The 25,860-nt window shown below is 36.0% G+C and overlaps 2 protein-coding genes across 2 annotated transcripts; one reads left to right on the top strand and one right to left on the bottom strand.

Annotated features, from left to right (window-relative positions):
• Positions 1-886: 886 nt before the first annotated feature.
• On the top strand, positions 887-4,039 carry LOC123873609 (arylphorin subunit alpha-like). Its single transcript, XM_045918529.1, has 5 exons — positions 887-1,082; positions 1,270-1,376; positions 1,458-2,270; positions 2,377-2,522; positions 3,082-4,039. The coding sequence occupies exons 1-5, from the start codon at positions 977-979 to the stop codon at positions 3,884-3,886; spliced, it is 1,977 nt and encodes a 658-aa protein (XP_045774485.1). The 5' UTR covers positions 887-976; the 3' UTR covers positions 3,887-4,039.
• LOC123874035 lies at positions 3,951-25,860 on the bottom strand. Its single transcript, XM_045919192.1, has 13 exons — positions 25,770-25,860; positions 24,887-25,020; positions 23,556-24,380; positions 22,971-23,140; positions 22,270-22,520; positions 21,157-21,369; positions 19,889-20,071; positions 18,821-19,068; positions 7,313-7,445; positions 6,690-6,823; positions 5,632-6,456; positions 5,379-5,545; positions 3,951-5,045 (listed from the first exon to the last, which is right to left on the bottom strand). Exons 1-13 carry the CDS (start codon positions 25,858-25,860, stop codon positions 4,154-4,156), a joined length of 4,266 nt encoding a protein of 1,421 aa, XP_045775148.1. The 3' UTR covers positions 3,951-4,153.

The following is a 25,860-nucleotide window of genomic DNA, read 5'->3' as shown; positions in this document are numbered from 1 at the left end:
TCGATAAAACGTTCTATGTCTGGTAATTTTTGCACACCAAGATTGTAGTACAACGAATTCTACAAATAGCATGTTATGTACTTATACGAAACCCCAATATATTGACCTAATTTTCTTATTGGTAGTAATTGGTAGTACAACTTTAACAGGGCTCTCTCCGTCACTCGCTTCATACAATCGTAGTTCCAATTTCATTTGAATATTAAGCAATCAAAGTCCACGAAATTTTGCAGACATATTCGAGAAACTAATATCTGTGTCTGTGATGTTTTAGATTTTTCTAAAAATATCTAGTTTTAAAATTACAGGGGCTCAAAGATTTGTATGTAAATTTTTAAGACCGCGTAACTTTGAAATCGAATATTTTAACAGAAATCTGGAAAACCACAGACATAGATATTAGTTTCTAGAATATGTCTGCAAAATTTCATGGACTTTGGTTGCTTAATATTCAAATGAAATTGGAACTACGTTTGTATGAAGCGAGTGACGGAGAGACCCTTCTTATAAATGACAACGAAGTGATCGTATAGTTCCATTCTACATAATATAATATGATACACGATATTGATGATATATAAGTATCTTCATACGTATAATGCGCAAAATATAGCGATCCGATTCCACTCCAAAAAGAATTCTAAGAACTAACTAGAGCTAATTCAGAGTTGACCAATCAAAATTATGCCTTCTTTCTTCCACGAGTGACAGGAATTTAGCTAACAGCTATTGAAGCAGAAAGCGAACAGGAAATGGTAATAAAGGTTATCTCTTTAAACTACGTACTTCCTCGTATTAAAAAGTTACTCTTTTGAACACTCAAGAAATCTTTTAATAAGTGTACCTAGTATGAAAATTGTTGTCATTTAAGTGACCCCAGGATTTCAATTGAAGGAGCAGAAATAGTGGCAGTGAGGTACATATAGGTTGTTTACACTTTTAACATAATTGAGTCCGTGGTTGCACCGCACGTACAATGTTTCTAAAATATCTAAGCATAATGTTTCTATGGCTGTTTTTTCTTGGGAACGTATTTTCATCGCCAGCTGGTGATGGGTTACGAGATCTTGTAAATGAAGGAGGTAAGGATAATAATTTAAAACATACAGTTTATTTATCATGAATTAGGTACTATTTGTGTCTTTTTGATGAACTATTTACTCTAAACCGAACGCATCTTTTTTTTTGTAATTAAAAGTATAACAATTACTAAACTAATATTTAAATTATTAATTGGAACTTTTACAAACAATATTACTGTGGTTTCAGAAGTTATTTTAAACGATGAAACCTATAAAAAATATATAGTACCAGGAACATATACTTCTCAAAAGTTACAAAAACAAACCAGACAAATAGAAGATTTTATTGATAAGGTAAATTTTGTTATCAAAATTTTATTACTATTACTGACTGATTGTTAATGTTACCTATATTATTTTGCAATTTTGTCTCAGGATAATGAACATTTCAAAATTTTGAATCAACATATTGAAGCCGGTCATACAATGAAGGGGCTGACATTTACAATTTACGACGATAATATGAGGGAAGCTGCTATCGCACTCTTTCGGATTTTACAAAATGTTGAAGAAGATAAGATTAACGCTGTAAAAGAATGGGCCTATAAACATATTAATAAGGACATCTTGGAATATGTTCTACGCTTAGCATCAATACATAGAGACGATGATGCTATTGAAGAACTAGAACCACCTTTTGTTACTAAACCTAACTTTTTTGTGAATAGTGAAACTATACATAAAGCTCTTAAATTGAAAATAAACAATGGAAAGATCGACCCTCAGGAAGGACAAGTATATCAAATTTATAGGGAAGAAGATATGCTTATCATAAACACAAATTACTCTGGATGGAATAATTGGAATGAAGATTGTAGAGATAATCTAGATTATTTTACACAAGACATTGGTCTAAATAGCTATTACTACGGAGTACATCTACAATATCCGTTTTGGATGAGTAACGACGAATTATCAGCAATAGATTCAAAATATGCTGAACAATATTATTACATTCATAAATATTTGGTAGCCAGATACAACATGGAGAAGGAACACCTTAGACAAAGAAATATTTCAACTGAATCAAAATGTTACGATGACTTTATACCTTATTTATCTTATGAAAATGGCTTACCATTTGCTACTAGGTCTTCAGTTCGTATGGAATGGAATGAGGCATATACGCGAATAAAATCTATAGATCTTGCTATTAAAGAATGTATTACAAGAGGAGTAATATTTATGGTGAGTGTTAAAAATATATTTATACGACTCTTACATGAAAATATGAAGCCGCATTGGAAGAATCCCCCCGAAAGATAGTTTCGAAATATAACTTTTTTTGTTTTAGGAAAATGGAACAAAGGTAGATTTAACAGAGGAAAATTATGTAGATTTGCTCACAAAACTTATTAGAGCCAATTATGAAAGTATTCAAACAGCCAAATCCGTAAGAGCCCTTCTTGGTTACGGAGGCAATGGACATCCGTCAGACAGGTATTTGAGCAATTAAATTACATCTAATAAATAAATCGCCATCGACTGAGTGGAATGAAGCCTACTTATATCAATTTGGACTTTGCTAATATATCTGTCTGCCTATATTATATTTGTTCTAGCTTAATAAATTCTAAAGTATTAATTAAATCACTTAAGATTCACAAATATTACGTAAAATGACCTAAAAAAACTGAAAATGACAAAGTTATAAAACTTTATATCAAAAAAGGCGCTTATAGAAAAATGTAGGTAAAAAAATTAATACTCCCAGAATTGATAATTTGATATTTAATTTTTTGTCTCCGTAGACCAAGATCTATTTTGTCCCGGGGACCATTTCACTAAATGGTTTTAACTCAAAATTGTGATCCCTGTACAAAATTCCAGTCACATCCAAAACTACAGTCAATAGGAGAGCCAATAAGCTATCACGCTTGGTTTATATTCGGAGTAAATCACTTGTATAATTATAGAAACAAAAAGCATTAATTACGAGGGTTGAAATATTTAGCATTTTAACTTTAATGTATCTTAGTATGTTTAATTATTTTTTCAGATACAATCCAGCACCTTCAGTTTTGCACCACCCCCAAACAGCTTTACGAGATCCGACTTATTGGTACATGACTCAAGAATGCCTCAAATACTTTACAGAGTATTCGAGTACTTTGGAACCATATGATTTTTCTAGATATCAAAGTGAAGATATCGATATAATTGACAACAATTTTTCAAGAATTACTACATATTATGATCATTTTTATATCAGTTTGAATAATATTTTTGAAAACTATGACTTTAAAACTTCCGAATTAATATACACTGCTAGACAAAAACGAATTAAGCATTTGCCTTTTAGTTTAGCTTTTACTGTTAATTCAAAAGTCAACAAAACTTCTTTGGTCAAATTGTTTATTGGTCCCAGATGTCAAGGTGTTAACTGCTGGGATAAGTATTCTCAATTTTATGAACTTGATACGTTTACTCAAAAGCTAGAAGAAGGTCTCAATCTTTTAAAGTGGTCATCAGAATTATCAGAAAAATATTCTGTAGACGACTATTTTAATGTGGAGTTAAAAACTGTTAGAAGAAATAAGTTTGATATGCTAAGATTTCCAGAAAACTTGATTATACCAAAAGGTTTAAATGAAGGTCTTAATATAACATTGTTTATTTTAATTGTACCTATGAATGATGATTTTGAAACTGATTTCTATAAAGAACCCATAGGGTTTCCCTTCCATAGAGAGGTTGCAATTAATGGAACGGACTTTAGTAATTACAAATTTTATAATATTACTGTTTACCACAAGGAAAATACTAGAGAAATGGAAGAATACTATTCCCCCCATTTAAACTAAATAAGTTTAGTAATTGAAATGTAGCGGTATGAAAATGAAGTTATTATGTAGTAACGACTTACAGTATTAACAAATAACTTTATTTGTTCTTTTAATATTATAGTGTCTATACTAGGGATCAAGGATTAAAATAATAAATGTTATTTAAATTTACACCGTTTTTTATTTGAACTAAACGGTATTACATTATATTATATTATTATTATTTATATATATAGATATATAGAATATATTAAAATACATATGTAACATTATTTCTCTCTCCTCTTAGTGCTTAGCCACATCATTGTAGTGAGCTGTGTAGGAAGGAATGTTGTACTTGTAAGAGAACTCTTCTCCTTCATGGTATACCTCTACATCTTCGAAGAACATGTTGGGTTGCTTGAAGTAAACCTCGTGAACTGGACGGTCGAATGGATAGCCCAAAGGCTTGTTGTCCCAAACGAATGCCTTGATGGAGTCGAATTTCTTCTCAGCCGGGCTGTATGGGTAGACCATCACGAAGATTTGGTATGGGAAGCCACCCTTGTGACCCTTAGGCAAGAGGAGCCTCTTGGGGAAAGCACCAGATTCAATGGACATATCGGTGGGTATCTTGCCTTCGGGGAGGAGCTTAAGAATCTCATAAGTAGGTACAGAGTCTTCTTTGTAGAAGAAGAAGTCGTTGGATGAACGCTTGATCTTGTTCTGTCCCTTTTGCAACTTTTGTACGAACCAGTCCAACTCAACAAAGTTCTGCCAGTTGTCTTCCAAGCTGATGGGGTAGCCCTTGCTGTCGTATTTAGGTCCCAGGAAGAATTTGAATACTGCATCGCCTTCAACGTCAGATTTGACATCAACTTCCACGTTGAAAGGTTTGTGGTTAATACGGGGTTGACGAACTGTGAAGTATGGCATCTTTCCGGTCTTAAGTTCATCCTGGTTGTAGAACACGTTGTTTGATACATCGAAGTCGTAGTATTCGAAGAAAGTGCTCAATTTGTCAACCTTAACGTCGTTGATCTTAACTCCAACGTAGTGCAGATTGTCTTGGGTGTAGGGAGTCAAGAATTTCTTGTATTCAATGAAGTACTTGAGGATCTTGCTGTACAGCTGCCAGAATGCTGGGTCACGCAGAGATGTCTGGTAGAAGTCAAGTGCCGTCGGTACGAAGGTATACCTGTATCAAAATAATAATTATTTAACAAAATAAATAGAGATGAACTACCGTAAGAACTTTATTTTTTAAATTATCTGTATAAATATTTTTTTATCGCAACTTTTTTATACATTACTAGCTGATCCTCCCAGCTTTGAGGGAATTTGATATATACCTACATAATATTAATCCTATATTTCAATTCTGTTTTATTGTATGTTACATCTGAATAAAGTTGCTTTCTAATGGTGAAAGAATTTTTAAAATCGGTTTAATAGTTTCAGAGTTTACAAACAAACAAATAAGTCTCTCCCCTTTATAATATTAGTATAGATATCCCCATGTTATACTCACTTGTCAACAGGTTCAGGAGCAGCGCCCAAGATACGACGAGCAGTGACTTCATATGAGTTGTGGTTGTCCTTGCGTCCAACTTTGCCGTGCCAGTCAGCGTTAGCTTGCCAGAAGTTTCCAACAAAGTTGATAGACTTGGAGTTGCGTAGGTCGACATCCTGGTTGAACTAAAGAAAAAAAAGCATAGGTACATTAAAAACTCATAAAACTATAAAACTCCATATAGTTTTACTGTTTCTATCAAGGAACTTACAGCTTTGAAGTGTCCTTGTTCCAAGTACTGGATGAAAGTCTTCTCGTAAGTGTCAAGAAGCTGCAATTCTTCGTCATATTTCTCTGGGATGGGGTAGTTGGCAGGCCTCTGGACGAACGATGAGAAGTAGTTGACGTATGGGCTGTAGCCACTTCTGATCGGGTGCCACCAAGCGAAGTCAGGAACTTCACCTAATCCGTTGGACAGACGTTCCAGGTAGAAGCGGGCTAATAGCTGCTGGTAGAAGTAGTAGTAAACTTCTCCACGACGTTCCTTCATGACTGGGTAGAGGTCGCCGTCCATCCAGAATGGGAAGTATGAGTGGAAGTAGTAGTAGTACGCGTTAAGGCCGATATCTTCCATGAAGTAGGAGATTTTGTATTCGTCGGTGTGGTAAGTCAAGTAGTCAGAGTAGTTCGAGTAGACAACGTAACGGTCTCCTTCTTGAACGATGCCGTGTTCAGTTCCAAAGTCAGGGGTGAAAACTCCGTTCTGCATCTTTGCGCGGAAGATTTTGTACCATACGTTGGAGTTTGTGAACAGTTCAGGGTAGACCTCGTAAGGTGCAGGGACGACAACTCCTTTGGTTTCAGCACGGTGGAGTAAGGCGATGTAGTAAGCGTACAGGAATTGGCCTTCGTTAATGTAGACACGTGCGAATGCAGCGGTTTTCCAGAAGGTGTCAAAGTCCTTAGCGTAGAACATAATGTGGAATAGAGCTACAGCTTCCTCCCTCTGTCTTTCGTAGAAGATTGAGAAAGGAACATTCTTGGGCATGAATCCAGTCTTCCACAGTTCCAAGAACTCCTGGACGGCCTTCTTGTTCTGTAGATTAATGAAAAAGCTAAATGTTAAAATTGTTCCATATAAATTAGCAATAAAGCTTTTGTGTTAAAGTTGGAAAGTATTTTATTGTTCTAAGCCTCAAAGGTTAATAGGAACATTCTATTTGTTCTAGAATATTTTAGGTATATTTAATTAGTCAGTTTTGTAAGTAGGTAATGTTTTATCAGAACGTTGCATTAGATGTACAGAAGTGAAATAGATGTAAATCTTACGGTGTAGTCCTCGATGCATTTCTCGATGTCGTAGTCCTTGCCAATTTTGTAGTACTCAGCCTCGGGGTTAACTTGCTCTGGGTGATAGAACAGCTTCAGGATCTGTTGCTGCTTCGTTACGAAGTCAGTCTCAACTGTAACAAAATAATATTCATAAGTACCTATATTAAACAACTTTAAAATATGAGTTTAGTATATCCTGGTATACAAGGTTTAGGAAGTTAAAGAAATAAAATAGTATAATAATTCTAAAATTTCTTTAGTTAAAATATGAATTTAAATAGAAGAGGTGTCATAAAATTAGTTGGATTTCAGAAGTTAATACAAATCATCTTTATTATTTATCCCATGGGGATTTCAAGAAATCTGGGACTTTATTCCTTGTCTACATTCGAAAGGGAACCTCTGTACAAAACTTTGACTTTCTAGGTCCAAGGATTATGGCTGGGCGTTTATGAGTCAGTTAGTCAGTCAGAATCTTTTTATTATTAGTTATGGTATATTATTAATTATTCTAATAATTATTGTGAGACGAATGAAATATTTTGTGACTTCATGAGACACTGATGCAAAACAAATCAAGAATTTTTCAAGAAAGTTGTGAAATTAAATAATATTCTTACCAGGTTTGGTTTTGTAGGCGGTCTTTGGTGGGACCACGGAGGCCCCGACCATGGCGAAAGCCAGGCAAGCTAAAACGACGACAGTCTTCATCGTGCTCAGACCAGAAGGCAACTGTGCTTCTACCCTCGCCGGCTGCACTTTTTATACTAAATGAACACATCTTATCAGCCCCCAAACAGATCAATTCCATAGTAACACAATAACTTGCGATTTCTCTTTATCGGTTTATCTGCCTTTCTGTGACCTTTCACGTTTCGGGAGACAAACATACGCGTTCACTTGATTACCTATTTACTTACATATTCTTGAATATTCTTATGTAATTCGCCAAACTTTTTGATTAGCAACTTAACATTATAGCCCGCTTGAAGATTCAAAAATTTCAAAGAGTGTTTTACACAAATTACTCTAATGATAGAGTAATTTGATGACAGACAAATACTATTATTTATTCTAATTTGATAACAGGGTTGCATGACTGTATTTTACCTGATGTCGTATTTTTTAAAAGGAAGTTTTCTAATCTAGAATTATTACAGGTACCTTACTAGAGGTATCGTTAGTCCTACAGAGCCATACCCATCACTGGATGAGCGTATTTATGTATTGAAGAGAAATAATGCCTCTTCAGCACAGTGATTGGTCCAGTGACTTATTATATAGGAGGCTCCAAGCTAATCTAATGATTAGTTAAGACTATTATTTTTAACTTATTTAGGTCTGATGACGTTGGATCGCGACTTAACACCACTCCTGACCAACAAATCGTTTGTAGAAGTGTATAATCGTAGTGTAGTCTCATCTGATGGTAAGTAATGATGCAGTCTATGATAGAAACGGGCTAACTTGAAAGGAGCATGGCAGTTTTTAGTAGACCCATTACCCTTTTTGTTTTTACACGGCATCGTACCGGAACGCTAAATCGCTTGATAGCACGGCTTTGCCGGTAAGGCAGTAACTAGCCACGGCCGAAGCGTCCCCCCAGACTAGACCAGACATTTAGAAATTATGAAATTACAAACCAAGACCACGTCACTTATCATTGCGCCAGGGAGGTCACTGCATATTATCGTGGGTATTTTAAACTGGCATAATCCTGAAAAGGGTAGATTGTTGGTGGCCAGACGACATTAAATAAGTTGTAGAGCGCTGCCGCTGAATTCAAGGCCCGCAAGACTGTTAGAATCAATTATGTCATTTGTAGGTAGGTATTTCTACTACGCCAAGGTCTTACTGCCTGGATCTTTGGTACTGTCTACCTTCTGTCACCGATTCCAACACCTTGGGACTCTAACGTTTTTGATTCAATGCTTACTGGCAAAGCAGTTCTATATAATGTCTTACTGACTTTTGAGTTTTGATTGAAAGAAATTCAATAATGCTATTTCAAGAATGCTATATACTCAAGAACCTGTAATGAAGAAAAGGTGGTTATAAAATATTGTGTAGTCCCTTTACCTAAGAGTCTTAAGGGTTAAGGATAAAAACGCTTAGTTAGAGGTGAATGGAGAAAATTAAAGGGGTTGTTAAAAATATACTTTGCTACCTCCATAATATTATATCTAGGCAAACTCGTAAAGTCTATCACTCTTTATTTACATAGTACTTACTCTACATAGCCTACGAAACCAATTCAGCCGATTCGAAGTGTAGGCCGGACAAGCAGACAAATGTGTAAATTATTATGATAGTTAATCATCATGATCAACTCATCGTCGGCCCACTACTGAACACGGGTCTCTTCTCAGTATGAGAATGGTTTAAGGCCATAGTCCGCCACGCTGGCCAAGTACGGGTTAGCAGACTTCACACACCTTTGAGATCATTATGGCCTGGAGTCTCAGTCATGCAGGTTTCCTCAAGATGTTTTCCTTCACCATTAAAGCAAGTGACATTTAATTGCTTATTAAAAACGCGCATAACTTCGAATAGTTAGAGATACGTGCCCGGGATCGAACTCGTAGGCGGACGTCTAAACACTAGACTTTCGCAATCATAACAACTTTTTCATGTAGGTATGGAAGCCTCCCTGAAAAATTATGTAATTGAATTTCTAATTCAATTTTTGGTTTTGGGTCAAAGTTTTACACCACTTTTTGGAGTTACTCGACGTGATCAAATGAGAAATGAAGAGATCTGTTGGAACTCAGCGGGTGGCGAAGTCGAAGAGGCTATGGGCACTTAGTTCGAAAAACCGGCCAAGTGTCAGTCAGACTTGCACACCGAGGGTTCCGTACTCGGTTATTGTTTCCGACATTGTACACGATAAATCAAATACTATTATGCATAAAAATAAATAAAAATCTTTAGTTGTGCTATAAGACCTACGTACCTGCCTTTCATGATTCTATATCGACGTGAAGTACTCTACAGGTTTTCTTGACAGACACGACAGACGGACAGACAGACAGACAACAAAATTATCCTATAAGGGATCCTTTCCTTTTGGGGCACAGAACCCTAAAAACTAATAGATGTTGGGGTCCCAAGATGCTGGAATAGCGACCTCGCATCGGAAACCGCAGCGTTGGCCGTCCCCCACTAAGTGGACGGATGACATGGCGAGTCGCAGGGACCCGCTGAATTCAGCGGCATAAAACCGTGTCATGTGGATGTCCCTACAGGGAGACCTATGTCCAGCCGTGGACGTCCATCGCTTGATTATGATAACGATGATGAATCATATTTGTCCCGAAAAGGTCTCTTCACAATAACCATGACCATGAATAGCGAGTTCAATGACCGTCTAATGCTAACACGCCACAAATTTTTTTTTCCACCACGATAAAATTTGTTTTTGTGTTTGTATAAACCTATGAACTTTGTCGGTAATCTTCCGAAGACAGTGGTGCTTATCAACGGACTCGTTAAACTTTTATCTCCAATGAAATGGAAATATTTTTTTTTGTTTGTAGTTTTGTCCGTCCATAAAAATATATTAATAGCTGAGTTGTATAATATTTTCTGTTTTAGATTTTTTGTTTTATTAATACTTATTATAAGGTAGAAACATTAGTATGTCTCCTCTGTACTCAACATTTTATTCATAAGTAGCTGAAATAAATCGTGAGTATAAGGGCGCCTATCGAGTTGTAAGGTCTTGTCACAAGTGTGTTTATAACCTTTCTATGGTGTTACTTGTGGTTACAACCATAGAATAAACGGGTGTTTAGTCCTTGGTCAAAATATTTTTTCTCACTTCCTTACGAAAAAAATTGAGCGAAGCCTGTATCTATTATAATGCCATAGTTAAATTACCTACATATTTTCACCTTTTTAATCTCATTAAAACAATACCTTTGATAACCCTCCCCTATCACAATCTACTTGCTCTTAACACAATTTTTTTGGATCTTTAATCACCACTGACATGACGAATACAAGTTCGCTAGAGCAGACCTGTTTTTGAAGCAGCTTGGATTTCGTGCAGATTATCGTGGTAATGAGCGTCATATGAGCGTACACAAAACTGAATGTTAGTGATGACTGACGAGACATCTTTCAAGAACACGAAGACCATTTGACACAGTGACAATTTTAATTCCCGGCAACGCTTGGTGGAGCGCTTCGAAACGCACAAATTTACTGTAATTTTGTATAGCACACCTCTTCCAGCGCACTTGTATAAGTCCATTTCAGTGTTAATCACCGAAACGGCAATTAAAAGCAAATAATATGGTCATATCCAAACAATAACATCAACATCCGACTTCAAGATCAAGGACGGTCTTGTATTAATAACTTAATAAGTGACATTCATTTTTTATCGAAGAAGTTATGGATAAGTTACAACTGTAGAACAAAGAGATTATAAAGAAAATGACGTGGCGTGGTGTACCTATCTTATGTAAGAAACTGCTCTTGCTTATATTATGGTTATGATAAGTTAATCTTTGTCTTTTAAGAGGGTTCTCTCCGTCACTAGTTTCATACAATCGTAGTTCCAATTTCATTTGAATATTAAGCAACCAAAGTCCATGAAATTTTGCAGACATATTCTAGAAACTAATATCTATGTCTGTGGTTTTCCAGATTTCTGTTAAAATATTTAGTTTCAAAGTTACGCGGTCTTAAAAAATTTCATACAAATCTTTGAGCCCCTGTAATTTTAAAACTACATATTTTTAGAAAAATCTAAAACACCACAGACACAGATATTAGTTTTTAGAATATGTCTGCAAAATTTGATGGACTTTGGTTGCTTAGTATTCAAATGAAATTGGAACTACGATTGTATGAAACGAGTGACGGAGAGAGCCCTGTTAAAGAAAATAAGCTATATATATATAAGCTTTGAGCTCAGCTAAGGAACGTCACATGGAGGTTATGGTACGAAACGATAATTGGGCTTCGGATCCATTAACAAATAGTCTGCAACTGACTGCCAGCTATCTGATTCTGATGTCTAAGCTGCAAATAAGATGCAAGCCCATAGAAAATTTGCGCACATAGTAATTTTGCTGCAAATTGCAAATCAGCCGCTGCAACTGACTGAATGAGACGTCAATCGTCGAATTGCGCCGATTGGTAGGTACCTACTAGGTACGCGTTATAATATGGGAGGCTCTAAAATATATGGCAGATAGGAGACAAACCAGTCGGCCGCAAACTGACGCCGATTCTGATGTTGTTCTCTAAACTTTTTAACCGACTTCAAAAAAGGAGGAAGTTCTCAATTCGTCGGAATCTTTTTTTTTTAGAGATTCTGCATCTTTTTTTGGTATTGCTATAAAAAGACGGAAAATGAATTTTAAAAGATTCTAAATTTTATAGCATTTAACTATTTTTAACCAACTTCAAAAAAAGGAAACATAAATTATTTTTTACTTTTTAGTGTTGTGGTTGTTGAAGTTGGTTTTCTTTTTTTGATTTAAAAAAAAACACTCACGACTGGTACCGAAACTTACGATGTTTGACAGTTCTAAATAAAATAAGGTTTGTCTGTTCTTCTCTTATTACATTGGTAATGTGTTCGAATCTTTAACATAATGATTTGACATCTCCATACTTGGCATAGGTAACTCTGGTAGTGGTGTCAGCCAGGCAACCTGATTTCCCCGTGTGCCAGTGTGCCTATCCGAAAGGGACCGGCAGCACTCGAAGGTCCCTTTATTTACTACTGTTTCTAGGTTGGGAAGAGCAGCGCTTTTCTTCTTGACAGCGTTCAGAGCTTGACAAGTGTAGGTAGGTTTAATCCATACTAATATTATAAATGCGAAAGTGTGCCTGTCTGTCTGTCTGCTACGTTTTCACGGCCCAACCACTAAGGGTGGAGTTCACCGACTTTTAAAACGGCTGATTATTAGAAAACCGGCTGATTAAGTGATTTTTACTGTTCACCAGCACCTAACCGAGGTTTGCAGCCCTAAAACGGCCGTTTTACCTAACCGAGCTCGGAAGGGTCGTTTAACCGGGGTTTCCACATTTTTACATCTGTTGTGCCTTTGTGTACAGATCAATTTAGATTATTTCGATTTGTCTTTGCGTCGTTCATTTCAGTGCAACAAGTGATTAATGTAATGGTTGGAAATAATTACTTATCTTACTTTCCACTATATTTTGATATTTTAAAACGAACTCTGAACTGATGCGCTTGTCGTCACTTGAAAAATCACTTGTACACATTTTTGGCCCTCCATTTTAATATTAAAATTATTTTAAACACTAGAATCTCTTAAAATCATCTTTAAATGCACGCACAAATAATTACGGCAACACGACAGCAAAAAATCAACAGTCCAACACGTGCAGGACACATGATCACGACTGTGACGTCGGGGCCCCGAAGTTGTAAATTTGGGACGGTTACTACCTGGCAAAATTTAGAACAATAGTGTAGTTCATCTTACCCATAGCGTCTTTGTACTTTTCCAGTTGAAAGTATTTTATTTTATGCTCCTAAATATAGGCGTCACAGTTTGTTGTGTTGAATAGTAATGACAATGTGTCTTCGCTAACGCATTGCGTTTTAGCGTTCGTTCGTAGCAGCAGCGTAGCTGAGAACAGATGGTGTTCCGCCGATTTAGTAACCATGCTACACTTTTTCGTGATGAACAGTAAATATTAAAACGGTTGTTTAAACGACGGTTTCGAAATAACCAGCTGATTTAGCAACCGTTGTTTATGTAGCTTTCGGCGAACTCCAGTCTAAATCGAATTTAATGAAATTTAGTACAGACTTGGAATACATCCCGGGGAATGACATAGGCTACTTTTTATCCCGGAAAATTGAGGAGTTCCTACGGGTTTTTAAAAAAACGAAATCCAAGCGGGCGCAGCTGCGGGCATTCTCTAGTATGTTCATAATGCTCGCTGGAGAAAAGGAGAGCACTAGATGTCTGTCATTTAGTTTCGGGAATGTGTGCAATGGAATTAGCTGCAATGTTGGGTTAGCTAACGTGAATACGTGGGCCTAGAAACTCTGATAGTGCATACTTTATCTTTGTTACTTACTGAGTCATCATCAACATCATGATTATCAACCTATAGACATCCACTTCTAGACATAAATCCTACTCTCTTGTAGGAACTTCCACAGTCCACACACAAGATATTGCGATCTGATTCTGAGACTGGAGTTCGCCGAAAGCTACATAAACAACGGTTGCTAAATCAGCTGGTTATTTCGAAACCGTCGTTTAAACAACCGTTTTAATATTTACTGTTCATCACGAAAAAGTGTAGCATGGTTACTAAATCGGCGGAACACCATCTGTTCTCAGCTACGCTGCTGCTACGAACGAACGCTAAAACGCAATGCGTTAGCGAAGACACATTGTCATTACTATTCAACACAACAAACTGTGACGCCTATATTTAGGAGCATAAAATAAAATACTTTCAACTGGAAAAGTACAAAGACGCTATGGGTAAGATGAACTACACTATTGTTCTAAATTTTGCCAGGTAGTAACCGTCCCAAATTTACAACTTCGGGGCCCCGACGTCACAGTCGTGATCATGTGTCCTGCACGTGTTGGACTGTTGATTTTTTGCTGTCGTGTTGCCGTAATTATTTGTGCGTGCATTTAAAGATGATTTTAAGAGATTCTAGTGTTTAAAATAATTTCAATATTAAAATGGAGGGCCAAAAATGTGTACAAGTGATTTTTCAAGTGACGACAAGCGCATCAGTTCAGAGTTCGTTTTAAAATATCAAAATATAGTGGAAAGTAAGATAAGTAATTATTTCCAACCATTACATTAATCACTTGTTGCACGCTACTGAAATGAACGACACAAAGACAAATCGAAATAATCTAAATTGATCTGTACACAAAGGCACAACAGATGTAAAAATGTGGAAACCCCGGTTAAACGACCCTTCCGAGCTCGGTTAGGTAAAACGGCCGTTTTAGGGCTGCAAACCTCGGTTAGGTGCTGGTGAACAGTAAAAATCACTTAATCAGCCGGTTTTCTAATAATCAGCCGTTTTAAAAGTCGGTGAACTCCACCCTGAATCCAGCGGCTCGCTTCGAATCGTTTGATGACGTCTGTCCACTTAGTGGGGGTTCTCCAATGCTGCGCTTTCCAGTGTGAGGTCGACATTCTACCACTTATTACCCTATAACGTCTATCATTTTTTCGAACTACGTGCCCTGCCTATTGCCACTTCAGCTTCGCAAGTCGCAACCCGTTGTCGGTTACTCTGGGTCTCCATGGATCTGAGATGAGGTTTCCGATTTGATATAGAGAAACTGCAAGTATTGCTTTCTCCTTCTCCTGCTGAGTGACTCTGACTTAAAAGTCGATTTATTTACCTACTTAAAAAAATATTTTTGTCACTTTCATTATTTTTGTGGCAAGTTCATGCCTGATAAAAACTGAATTCGTTACCTATGCCAATATACTATTTCATTAGAACAATCTCATCTGATGGTAAGTGATGATGCAGTCTATGATGGAAGCGGGCTAACCTGGAAGGGGTAACAATGGCAGTTTTTACGAAACTCATACCCCTTTCAAGATTCAAGATTCAAGATTCAAGATTTTTTATTTGCAGAAACATTTTTTACAGTAAGATGTTATTAAGTACATATTGTCCAGTAGAAATTTGGTTTCTACAAGGCATCGCACCGGAACGCTAAATCACTAGACGGCACGGTTTGCCGGTAGGTCGGTAACTAGCCACGGCCGAAACCGCCTACCGCGATTAAGAAATTATAAAATTCCAAGCCCTATCGGAATTTGAACCCAGGACCTTTCTCTAATGAGATCAACAAGATAGTTATTTATTGTGTCCTCTGTGCTTTAAGATTTATCTTTAGGTACCTACTTACTATCCTAAAAAAACATATTTTACTTAATTATTATAGGTTCCAAAAATTAAGTCTCACCAAGATAAACTCAATTGAAACGAAAGCAATTTTTTTTGATAAGGAATGTTTTAATATTGACCTAGGTCAACTGTGCATTGCTATCTCCAAAGCCGATACTTTAAGAATCATTAACATTTATTACACATTATTTAACAAAGAGTTATTATCTATGTTAAAATTATTAAATATTAGCTATCTACAAAATGCCTAAAATTAATCTTCAAATGCATTTTGGATGAAAAAATCGGCCAAGTGCGAGTCAGACCCGGGCGATACACCGAGGGCTCCATACCTGGATATTTTTTCCGAAATTTTGCACGATAAATCGAAAACTATTATGCATAACAAGTGTAAATTAAAAATTTATGAAAGTGAAGGTTACAGTAACTAGAAAAGAGCTGATAACTTTCAAACGACAGAACCGATTTTCTTGGATTATAGCTAAGAACACTCTCGATCAAGCCACCTTTCAAACAAAAAAAAAACTAAATTAAAATCGGTTCATTAGTTTACGATGTCACAGACAGATACACAGATACACACGTCAAACTTATAACACCTCTTTTTGGGTCGGGGGTTAAAAATAAATAAAAACCTGTTTTAGTATGTACAGGTAAAGCCCTGTCATATTATGATACCCCCACTTGCTATAGCTTTATCTTACTTTGAAAATTGAAAATACTAATTAATTATTATTTTTTCATGAACACGTTTTGATTTTTTAGTAATGTAACAACAAATAATTCACGGTTTTTGGATTTTTTCCTTCATTCGTGCTATAAGACCTACCTATATTATAATATCATATTACCTTACAAAATCGTAGATACCTACTGCCTAGGCAATTAAAGATCAATCCGATCGCTGAAACAACCAACCATTTCTCATTTTCATGGCTCGCTTCGAAATGAAATATCGTGAGATCTTCCAAAAGAAGAATACTGCATTCTATCGTTAAATTGAGAAATTCCTTAGGTCTTGGGTTCCTAAATTGTATCTTAGTTCATGCCGTGCAACAAAGATGGCACTGTAGAATTTATTCTATAGTAATAAAGCATCAATAGATGGCGTTACTGGTGTTAGTAATGAGCCACTGAAAATAATATTTAAAAACCGGCCAAGTGCGAGTCAGACTCGCGCACTGAGGGTTCCGTACTCGGGTTATTTTCCAACATTTTGCACGATAAATCAAAAACATAAAAATAAACAAAAATCTGTTTAAGGGAAACAAGGTAGGTTTACAGGTAAAGCCCTTTCATATGATATCCCACTTGGTATAGTTATGTTACTTTGAAAATTGAAACGCATTTTAATTATTCTTTTAATGACGTAACCACAAATTCACGTCTTACGGATGTATTCCTTTACTTGTGCTATAAGACCTACCTAGCTGAGAAATTTCATGATTCTAGGTCAACGGGAAGTACCCTAGAGGTTTTCTTGACAGACACGTCAGAGGGACAGACGGACAGACAACAAAGTGATCCTATAAGGGTTCCGTTTTTCCTTTTGAGGTAGGGAACCCTAAAAAGATGAAATAGTGCATTCTACGCTCACGACTGGCACGTATAGTCCTATACTCACGAGGTTTGACAGTTCTAAATTAAATTAGATTTTGTGTATCCTTTTCTAATAACATTGGTAAGAAAAAGAGGCGAAACGCCTAAAATTTAGTTGTGCTCAGAATCAATAACCATTTTGTATCTAATGGTATCCGTGTTGTCACTATGTAAACCGATGCCTCTCTCATCACTAACATTTAGTTCCAAATTACGCTCATTGCTGTTCACATCAGCGCAAAGACCGCCAGAAAGAGGTCCCCAGAATCAACAACACTTGGATTAAAATATGAGGTTAGGATACAAGAGTCAATATTTTTATTATTGGTTTACTTTTTAAAGGGGTTTTTGTATCGGGGGTAGGTATTTAATTTTTTTTATTTAATTTTTATGACTTTCGAAATTCTCTAGATATAGTTTAAAAAAAAATCGAATATGAATCATGGGCCTAGCATTTTTAATGTTTGTCTTATGAAACAAATTTTTTTAAAATTTTAAATAAAGTTTTAACTTTTAAACTTTATTATTTAAGTAAATAGATAAATGTAGTAAAAATTGTAAAACTAGTAGTATTCGAACATTAACTCTTCTGCCACATTAAAGAACGCGACGAGTATGTAAAATAGTATATTTTTTTCAGCCATTTTAATATGTTTGATATAAATAAAACAACAAAACAATTATACTTACATTTTATTCTAAAAAATAGGTACCTAATAAATAAAATTATTTCATAAGTTGTTAAAATGACATAAAATAAGATATTTGAGATAATTAAAAATATAAAGACGAAGATCTAAATTATACTTATTTAGAGATCCAAATATTAAATAGGTAGCTATCTCTAAATACATTTCAGAGCTTCGTCCTTGCTTTTAATGTGAGAATAGTTATGTCTTGTCTATTATTTACAGATATTTTAATAGCTATATTATAGTATAGAATATTCATACCGAAAGTCTTATGTAGATAATATTGATTCTATTGAGATCTCTGAGCTGATCGCTAATTTGAGGGAATTGATAAGTTGGGGGAATGGTTTGTTAGGTGGAGCTAAGCTATTGTCAATAAGTATTATTTAATTGTTTCCACACAGTAAGTAAAGTCTTTGGTACAAAAGTGGATACATACATTTATCAAAATATAGAAAGTTAGATAAATATAAATACTAAAAATCTCGTGAACAATAAATAATAAATTATGTCGCTCAATACATAAACTAGATACATAACTATGTACTTACTTAATATTAAATTAAACTTTTTTCGGAATATAACATAAATTATTACCATAGCCTTACTTTAGGATGGTAGAATATCACGTAGACATTTTGTTGGTTTGGTAATTTGATTTTGAATAGTAAATATAAAATTGCAGTTACATTTACTAAGTAGCTACGAAGTATAGCAGTAGGTATAGCTGAGAACTGAAGAGTTCTATCTAAGATTATTTCTATTGACGCTATACCAAATTAGCGTGTTATATAACAAAAGTTGTATAACATGTTACATAAACTGGATGCACCTTAATAGTTTCATATAGGTGGTCCTGTTACACTAATAATGCTATTGTCGTCAGACGTCTGTGATAGCTAAGGCTTAACCCCCTAAACAGACATGGAGTAAGGAACTATAATTTCTGGCGTGGGTTTGTGTGTGATTTGCACCTCTTGGATGCGTAAGTTCGTCAGTTTCTTGATCTGCCACTCGTGCAAAGGTCTGTCCAAGGGGAAGTGTAGTGAATAGGCGGTCATTCTGAAAGCACCGGTACCGATACCGCATGTATTCTCAGGGTTGACTCCTTTGCCAAATGGAGCTTGTGGTGCATGGAATTCATTAATGAACACTAGGAACTTGAAAGGCATGCCACCAACGCGACCTGTGAAGAAATATCCAAATTATTTATGATACCAGGATACCAGTGACTTCTTTCGCGAGGATATAGGTTTTAAATAAAAAAAAAAATTCAAAATTCAAAATATTTTTATTCAATTATTAAAAAAAGAAATCCTTGTGAACCCTTAGATTTCCGGAGATAAAAAGTAGCCTATGTCTCTAGGATGCAATAGCTATTTTTATACCTAACGTCACAATAGGTTAAACGAGTGACTCTTGAAAAGGTAACAGACAAACACAAACAGACATAGACACACTTCCGCATTTTAACTCGATGAAATTTTTCAACATTTCACTACATATTATTTAAAATTGAATGATTTTTTTTTAACCGGTCAAGTGCGAGTCAGACTCGCGCACTGATGGTTCCGTACTCGGGTATTTTTTCCAACATTTTGCACGATAAATCAAAAACTATGCATAAAAATAAATAAAAATAAAAATAAATAAAAGTCTGTTTTAGAATGTACAGGTAAAGCCCTTTATGATATCCACTTGGTATAATTATCTTATTTTGAAAATTGAAACACATTTTAATTTTTTTTTTAAATGATGTAACCACAAATTCGCGGTTTCTGATTTATTCCTGTATTTGTGCTATAAGACCTACCTACCTGCCAAATTTCATGATTCTAAGACAACGGGAAGTAGGTACCCTATAGGTTTCCTGACAGACACGACGGACGGACAGACAGACAGACAGACAACAAAGTTCCTATAAGGGTTCCGTTTTTCCTTTTGAGGTACGGAACCCAAAAAAGGATTGACTTCGCCAATGACGTGTGGAATTGAAGATAACTTACCCTTAGGAAGCATCAAGCGACGCGGGAAACCATCAAAGAAGTTACTATGATCAATAACAAACTGTCCGTTTCCGTGAAGCGCGTTGTGAGCCTTCCTGTATATATCATAACCAGACATCCACTTGTCGATCATATACGTATTGCCGTTCGAGTCACGTTGAATTACAGATTCTCCCTGTGGCACTGAAATTTAAGCTATTATTAGAAATGTTTTGACTGTCATCAGCCAGAATATGTACTGAATAATTTGTACAAGTTTACTTCTAGTTATACACAATATTACAAGGTTGACTCATTTTTAACCCCCGACCCAAAAAGAGGGGTGTTATAAGTTTGACGTGTGTATCTGTGTATCTGTCTGTGGCATCGTAGCACCTAAACTAATGAACCGGTTTTAATTTAGTTATTTTTTTTTTGTTTGAAAGGTAGCTTGACCGAGCGTTTTTAGCTTTAATCTAAGAAAATCGGTTCAGCCGTTTGAAAGTTATCAGCGCTTTTGTAGTTACTGTAACCTTCACATGTCGAGGGTGTTATAAATTTTTAATTTACACTTGTTATTTTATAAGTGTTTTACACAATATTAGACTTCAACTTTGATGTTTGGAAATGCCGTGGATTTACTCTTTGACTTTCCAGGATAAAAAGTAGTTATAATAGTAGGCTTGATCAAACAAACTCCGTCATCGGGGCCGATCAGATGCAGCTTCCTTCTAACTTCGAACCCCCAGAACCCTGATGTCCTTAAGACTCCACTCCATCAACCCACTAGGCGTAGAGGTCTAAAAGACCTCTAAGTATTCCTCGGTCTCTACGGCCTCCTAGTTTGCTGTCTAACAACTATTTCGGGGCTCGTGTGACAGTATTTATTAGTCGAAAAAAATAAACAGATGTTGCCCAGGACTTCTTCGGCGTGGATTTGGTTTTTTTTATAAATTCCGTAAGAACTTTTTGATTTTTGGCGATAAAAAGTAATCATTCCTTGAATATATCTCTCTACCTTTTATCAAAACCGGATAAAAAGATGGGCCGTAAAAAGCTAGCAGGCACAAAGATATATTTTCGCATATACCTAATATTAGTATGGAATAATTAGGTATGTAGTATCACATAGCCTTAGTTCATAATTCATCATAATAAGTTCGAGATAAGTTTTTAGGATAGGTAGGTACGCCTAAATTTTAGGTTTTCAAAGGGAATAACTTACTAACAGGCGTAATCATGATCTAATATTGTGGTGTTTTTGAAAAATACTCTAAAATATTACTTACAATCATAAAGGAACTGGTCGAACTGGAAGAAGTTCTGTGTGTTCTCATGTAAAGGAATTTCGTAACCTTTGCTATCATATTTAGGTGCCAAGAAGAACTTTACAACGACTGTCTTTGGAGCGTCACTCTTGACATGAACGCGAACCTTAAACAGTTTGTGGTTCAGCTGAGGACGTTGTACTAAAACACTGACCTCATCTGCTTTGACTTTACCTGAAACATTATAGAATTGAATAATAAGGTTTATTCGTTGATCCAACACATATTAAACACAATAAAGATTTACAAAGATAACACCTTAAAATCTAAATTAACTTATACAGTGTCCATATAATATTACGTGTCGTGCCAACGAAAAGGCCCAAACTCCGCTAAATGTTGTAGATACCCAGAGATGTGTGAATATACTAATTAATGTATATTAGACACAAAAGGCATTAAACAAATGGAAATCTATGGATTTTTTTTTACATTTGATACTAATCTTGCGCCGGGTGTTTCAATCCTTTTTATAACCCAATTTTTATGAAACTTGCGCCGGATTTTTCAGTACATTCTCTTAACCGGTTGTCATGAAATTTCACACACATAATGTTATGTCTAAAACCCTGTATCATAAATAACTGTGTCCATCCCAACGTCACGTTCCAACTATTCAATTTTGAAATTGCAGAGATATTGCCCACACAAACCCTAAAGAGCGATCAATTACGAATAATAGTATCATTGACATAATGCGAGTAAAATAAAACTGTTGAACTTAAAAAAAAACAAGACATGCCACTTGTTGTATAACTTTTTTCAGCATATAGAGGACTTCCGAGACGGTTGTCCAAGTGGCTTGACGTCAAGCACGTAGATTTTTGTTTGGGCCAAGCATTTTGACCATTTACAAAGTTTCCTTTTTACGTTGTTAACACATTGTTACATGTTGTTGTTATTCTTGTGTACATTTTTGCTTGACGTTTGGACAGTGTTCGAGAAATGACAAAAGTGTTGTATGCTGGCTCAAGCTGCTTGACAATGACGGGCGCATCAAGTTTCTTGATCAAGCAAAACTTGACATCAAGGCTCGGAAGCCCTTAAGTTCATAAGATTTATTTAGAAACTTACTTTCAAACTCGTTCATAGGCAAGGCGTTTGTGACATTAAGATACGTGTATTCGAAGTAAGTCACAAGTTTATCAACTTCCACTTTCTGGATGTTGACTGGGAAAGCTAACTCTTCAGGCATGTACACGGGAAGGTAAGTTTGCCACAGGGTGAACAGATTCTGGATGCGTTTCCAGATCATATAGAAAGCGGGATCGCGAAGAGCTGTTTGGTACAATTCGAGAGCAGAAGGAAGAACTAGTGGCACCTGACTGTAAAAAGAAAAACGATATTTAAAGCGCTGTGATTAGCTAAGTTTCATTCTCTCTAGTTTTTTTGATTGTCTTTCCTTTACGCCCTAACTAAGCAACCAATTGACTTGATTTTTTGGCGAAGAGATAGGTGAAGGACGGAGAGTAACATAGGCTACTTTTTATCTCAGAAAATTAAAGAGTTCCCACGGAATTTTTAAAAACCTAAATCCACGTGGACGAAGTCGCGGGCATTAGCTAGTATTAGGATAAAAATATGTTTAAAGTAAACTTAATTTCATTATTTAGGAAATGACCAAGCCTCATTTGCTAAATGTGTATTGATTCGTTCACAATCAATGAAGATGTTAGAATTTGCGAGAGACAAGGAAACTTAGCTAACCACAGCGCCTCAATAAATGATTATCTACATATTTATATATATTTCTATATTATGTGGGTCATACGCACCCATTCCAATACTTATATTTAGTCATGATTGAGTTCCCTAGTAGCTCTTTCCAAGCTGTCAGTATGCTTCCGTAATACAAGATGTTAGGAGAGTCGACATTTCCTTCTATTACTTTTCCAAGAACGTCAATAGCGTCTGGAGTTCTTAAATTGATTTTCTCTCCCTTCACCTGGAAAAAAAAACAAATACTCATTATTATACCTATAATGAACAAGTAATTTAAAAAGTTATCAAAAATTCGACTACGGTTTGCACTGCATCAGGTATTATGTATTCTGAGATCAGGTCTAGTGTTCATTAAGTGAAAATAATTATTGAAGATGTTTTACTCTTGAAAATGGCACCATATAACCGCCATAATAAATTATTTTTTTTTTTCAAAAATTATAGTCTTTATAGTCTAATTTATACTCAGTGTCACGCAAGGTGATAATATACGGATTTTAATAATACCGTTCAAATCTGTTAGGCATTTAGAATTTGTGGTGAAATAAATAAATACATAGATGAACCCTGAAAATATTATACTCTTTTTTTTGACAAGTCGTGCAAAAGAGAAAAAAAACGAAAACGTAGTTACTTACGTTAACCAGGTATCCAATCTCGATGGCATCACGAATACGTCTTTCTAGTAATTTAACCTTTTCAACGTATTTGATGAGTCTTGGTTGGGAAAGGTAGAAATAGTCTGGTCTCACAGGTAATGGAACACCGTTGTAATGTACTAGACCACTCGAATATCCTTCAGGAACTAAATCAAAGTTGACCTCAGGAATCTCATCCAGGCCATTTGAAAGGCGTTCCAAATAGTAGCGATTTGTGAACTGTTTGTTAATAAACCAAAAGATTTCTCCACGCCTAAACTTCAACAGAGGGTCCTTTTTACCGCTCATCCAGAAGGGATATGTGAGGTGGTTGTTATAGTGGAGGGTGTTCAAAGCATAATCGTTTAAGTAGTATGAAACGGGAGCGTAGTTTCCGTCTAAATATGGCCACAGCGTTGTATTCCATTTAATTACAACATTATCCTCCCAAATATACGTCTGTGGGTAACGCTTAACGAATTTCTGTCCATGTGTATTAACCCGTTGAGCAATGTACATAATTTCCGCGTTGTGGAAATATGAAGGAAAGATATCATAAATTGGCGGAATGACAATTCCCTGCGTTTCTGGGTAGTGCATTATCACCACAGACAAAACATAAACGAATAGACCCTCATTAATGCGGTTTCGTAGGTAGACTGCTGTTTTGTACAGAGTTTCATAGTCCTTCGCTGAGTGCCAGAAGTTGAATAGAGTTACTGCCTCAAACTGTTGTCTAGGCTCCAGAATGTTAAATGGAACTGTGCGAGGCAAAAACATGTCATATTCTTTTAATTTCAAGTATAATTTCCCAGCAGTTACATTCTGAAAAGGCATAATTTTCATTGATGTCAAAAAATTGAGCGTTGGTGTAACCGAGAAAGTACCTACCTACAATTGTAACCTAGTTTAAAGGTTTTTCAAATGACTGTTTTAATAAAACAATGACACGATAAAATAGCAGTACTCAACCTTAGTTAAGTACCTCCGAAGCTAAGATCGTGCTAAGATGGTCTATCAATTCGTTGCCGTCAAGAAGCGGATGGGTCTTTAGGAATCCCGAGGGAACTCTTTGATTTTCCGGGATAAAAAGTAGCCTATGTCCGTCCCAGGGATATAAGCTAACTCTGTACCAAACGTCAGAATCGGTTAAACTGTTGGGCCGTGAAAAGGTAGCAGATGGACAGACAGACAGACAGACACACTTTCGCATTTATAATATTAGTAACGATTTGTGCTAAACAACGACGTAGGTATTAGTTATTTAAAACAACTCGTTATGAAGTAAGGACATCGAATCTAAGGTCAAGAAAATAATATGAATCACATACTTCGAATTTCTCGATATTTCTTTCCAAGTCCCATGTCTCAGCAATAGATTTCAGTTCTTTGTCATAAATAGGTTCATTAATGTGAGTGTACAGTTTATACAGATCTATCTGACGTTGTAGAAATGTTGGATCAGCTAAAAGAATAAAATTTTAGAATATAAATGGGGATCATGGGGTTTTAAAAATATAATAATTACTTATACCCAACGTAATTTTAGGTCCACTATCGTTTTCAATAATAGTAAAGTTATAGCTGATGCTGAAGGGTATTACTGCTAGCGCTGGAACCCGCTATTCCATGAACAGAGTTTTGGGTAAGCCTGCGAATTTCCACCGCACAATTTTATCTGCAGAATTCTGTGACATGTGGAAATTGTTTGTAGCCGTAGGCACTCTCGAAAAAAATACACACGAACGGCTTCGTACAGTTTCCACATCAAATAATTCTGCGGAAAAAAGCGTGCGGTGATATTCCGCAGTGCGGACTTACCACGCCACGTCACTTACAACGCGTTGCACAACTCCTCGCCTCTACCTGAACGAAGCCTTACATAAGTTCAGTGTTAATTTTTTAAATGTGATAACTGATAAGTTATACTCATACCCTCACACCCTAGCATAGAGTAAAGCAATTAAATATCACTAGCTTTAACGGTGAAGGAAAACATCGTAAGGAAACCTGCATGCCGGAGAGTTCTCCATGTACTCAAAGGTGTGTGAAGTCTGCCAATCCGAATTGGGCCAGCGTGGCAGACTATGGCCTAAACCCTTCTCACTTTAAGAAGAAACCCGTGCTCAGTAGTGGTCCGGCAATGGGTTGATCATAATAGAGTAAAGATAGTACTTAAGTAGGTTATTATCTTATATATCTGTGGTAACTTACCAACTTGTTTCGGAGTCACTTTAAACTCCTTGAAGTCAGCGCCCACATGGGCGATCAGGAGCGCCAACACACCCACCAAAATACGCACCAT

This window comes from Maniola jurtina, chromosome 17 (assembly GCF_905333055.1).
Source record: "Maniola jurtina chromosome 17, ilManJurt1.1, whole genome shotgun sequence".
Taxonomy (NCBI): Eukaryota; Metazoa; Arthropoda; class Insecta; order Lepidoptera; family Nymphalidae; genus Maniola; species Maniola jurtina.
Note: the sequence above shows the minus strand (reverse complement) of the source record. Positions and strands in the feature narration are given on the sequence as shown.

Bases quoted from the DNA above. Each gene is read 5' to 3' on its own strand.
- LOC123873609 (XM_045918529.1), top strand. From the start codon at position 977: ATGTTTCTAAAATATCTAAGCATAATGTTTCTATGGCTGTTTTTTCTT. The intron at 1,377-1,457 runs GTAAATTTTGTT...ATTTTGTCTCAG, and splicing joins TAGAAGATTTTATTGATAAG to GATAATGAACATTTCAAAAT. The intron at 2,271-2,376 runs GTGAGTGTTAAA...TTTTTGTTTTAG, and splicing joins CAAGAGGAGTAATATTTATG to GAAAATGGAACAAAGGTAGA.
- LOC123874035 (XM_045919192.1), bottom strand. From the start codon at position 25,860: ATGGTGCGTATTTTGGTGGGTGTGTTGGCGCTCCTGATCGCCCATGTG. The intron at 24,381-24,886 runs GTATGTGATTCA...ATGCCTTTTCAG, and splicing joins GAAATATCGAGAAATTCGAA to AATGTAACTGCTGGGAAATT. The intron at 20,072-21,156 runs GTAAGTAATATT...CTTAAATTTCAG, and splicing joins CGACCAGTTCCTTTATGATT to TGCCACAGGGAGAATCTGTA.